The 1,373-nt window shown below is 42.2% G+C and overlaps 1 protein-coding gene across 2 annotated transcripts in view; it reads right to left on the bottom strand.

Moving 5' to 3' along the window:
• Positions 1–170: 170 nt before the first annotated feature.
• LOC106534063 (uncharacterized) overlaps positions 171–1,373 on the bottom strand; it is an 11,285-nt gene continuing 10,082 nt past the window's right edge. Inside the window, exons 2-3 of one of the 2 annotated variants that reach the window (XM_014030574.1) lie at positions 649–921; positions 171–564 (exon numbers count right to left, since the gene is read on the bottom strand). In XM_014030574.1, coding sequence (XP_013886028.1) covers positions 388–564; positions 649–921 — 450 coding nt within the window. In that variant the 3' untranslated portion in view covers positions 171–387. Of the gene's footprint in view, positions 922–1,373 lie in introns of both variants that reach the window. The other variant, XM_014030573.1, reaches the window with a different exon arrangement.

Here is a 1,373-nt window from a genome sequence, read left to right as displayed (position 1 = left end):
GCCCCACACCATGATGTTCCCACCTCCAAACTTCACTGTTTATTACACATTTATGGTTTGATTTCTTTGTATGTATGGATCACTTGGGTTGTTACCGACATCTGGTGAAAATTTCATGTCATTAGCACCTCTAGTAATATATTTACTGAGAAAAATGGTGACTTGTTCAATACTTATTTTACCTGCTGTATCAGCCTTATGTGGATGCAAGTCTTAAAGAAAAAAAACCTGTTGTATTCACAGAAACTTTCTGGTTGTGGACTTTACCTTAGAAAAAATAAAAGAAACAAATAAAGAGCAGTACATTTACAGGTCTGTAGTGGAAATGTTTACAGACGGTCTTTTTCCATGTCTTTTTTCATCTCTCAGTAGGTTTTGATGTCCTTCTCAGTTGGTCCTTCTGTACTTTTGGTGCCATAGAGCTGTCGGCAGGTTCTGGCAGCCCTGGTACTCTCTGCGCATCTCGCTGTCTGTCAGAGGTGGAGTTGCGTTGCAAGGCGCACCTGCCAACGTAACATTTAAAAGGGCAGCCCGTGACTCCAGTCGGTGAGATATACCTTCAACCTGAGAGAGGATGATGAGATTTAAAAACTTGGTCCAGAAGAGACAGAATAGAATGGGTTTTTTTTTTTTTTTGTGAAAACTTGCCTGTCCCAGGTGGTCCAAGAGGCAGGTGGTAGAGCTAATGAGGGACCAGTTGCTGCCATCCTCTCCATGGCTCAGCCTCTGGTTCTGGTAAGGATGGTTGTGCCAAGCTGGTCCCTGGACCAGAACTACGTTGAGATGTTTCTGTGAATTGCTCAGCCTTTTGGACAGGACGCCACTGTAGCTCTGATCCACGAATAGAAGAACACGAGTGGCCCTGCATCCAGCGAGGTCAGCCAGCAGCTCATTTACTGAATATCGTTCCTTCAGATCAGCCTGAGTGGAAAGATTAAGGATGATTTTTTTAGTCACTTAGCAAATTATTATGATCCAAGCAATATAAAAGTAAGCGACAACACTGAATTTTCATCACAGTAAGAAATCTTGGTTCAATAGATAAACATCTTTTACACGAGTCTATTGTTATGCTGATGATACTCAGTCATACTCATTCATTAAGTCTTATGTATTGGATGAGTTCATTTGAACACGCTGTGGTGCAGTTCCTGCTTAAAAACACCAGGGGCCTCATGTACAAAGACTTGCGTGGATTTCTTACTGAAACCTGACGTACGGTCAAATCCAGAAAACGGCGTACGCACAAAAAAAAAATCCAGATGTATCAAACTGCGTGAATCCACGCACATTGCCTTTGTACATCACAATTAACGTGGAACTGAGCGTAGGTAAGACACCTCCCCTGACACGCCTTCATTAACATATGTTAA

The sequence above is a fragment of the Austrofundulus limnaeus genome, unplaced genomic scaffold (assembly GCF_001266775.1).
Source record: "Austrofundulus limnaeus strain Quisiro unplaced genomic scaffold, Austrofundulus_limnaeus-1.0 Scaffold1082, whole genome shotgun sequence".
Lineage (NCBI taxonomy): Eukaryota > Metazoa > Chordata > Actinopteri > Cyprinodontiformes > Rivulidae > Austrofundulus > Austrofundulus limnaeus.
Note: the sequence above shows the minus strand (reverse complement) of the source record. Positions and strands in the feature narration are given on the sequence as shown.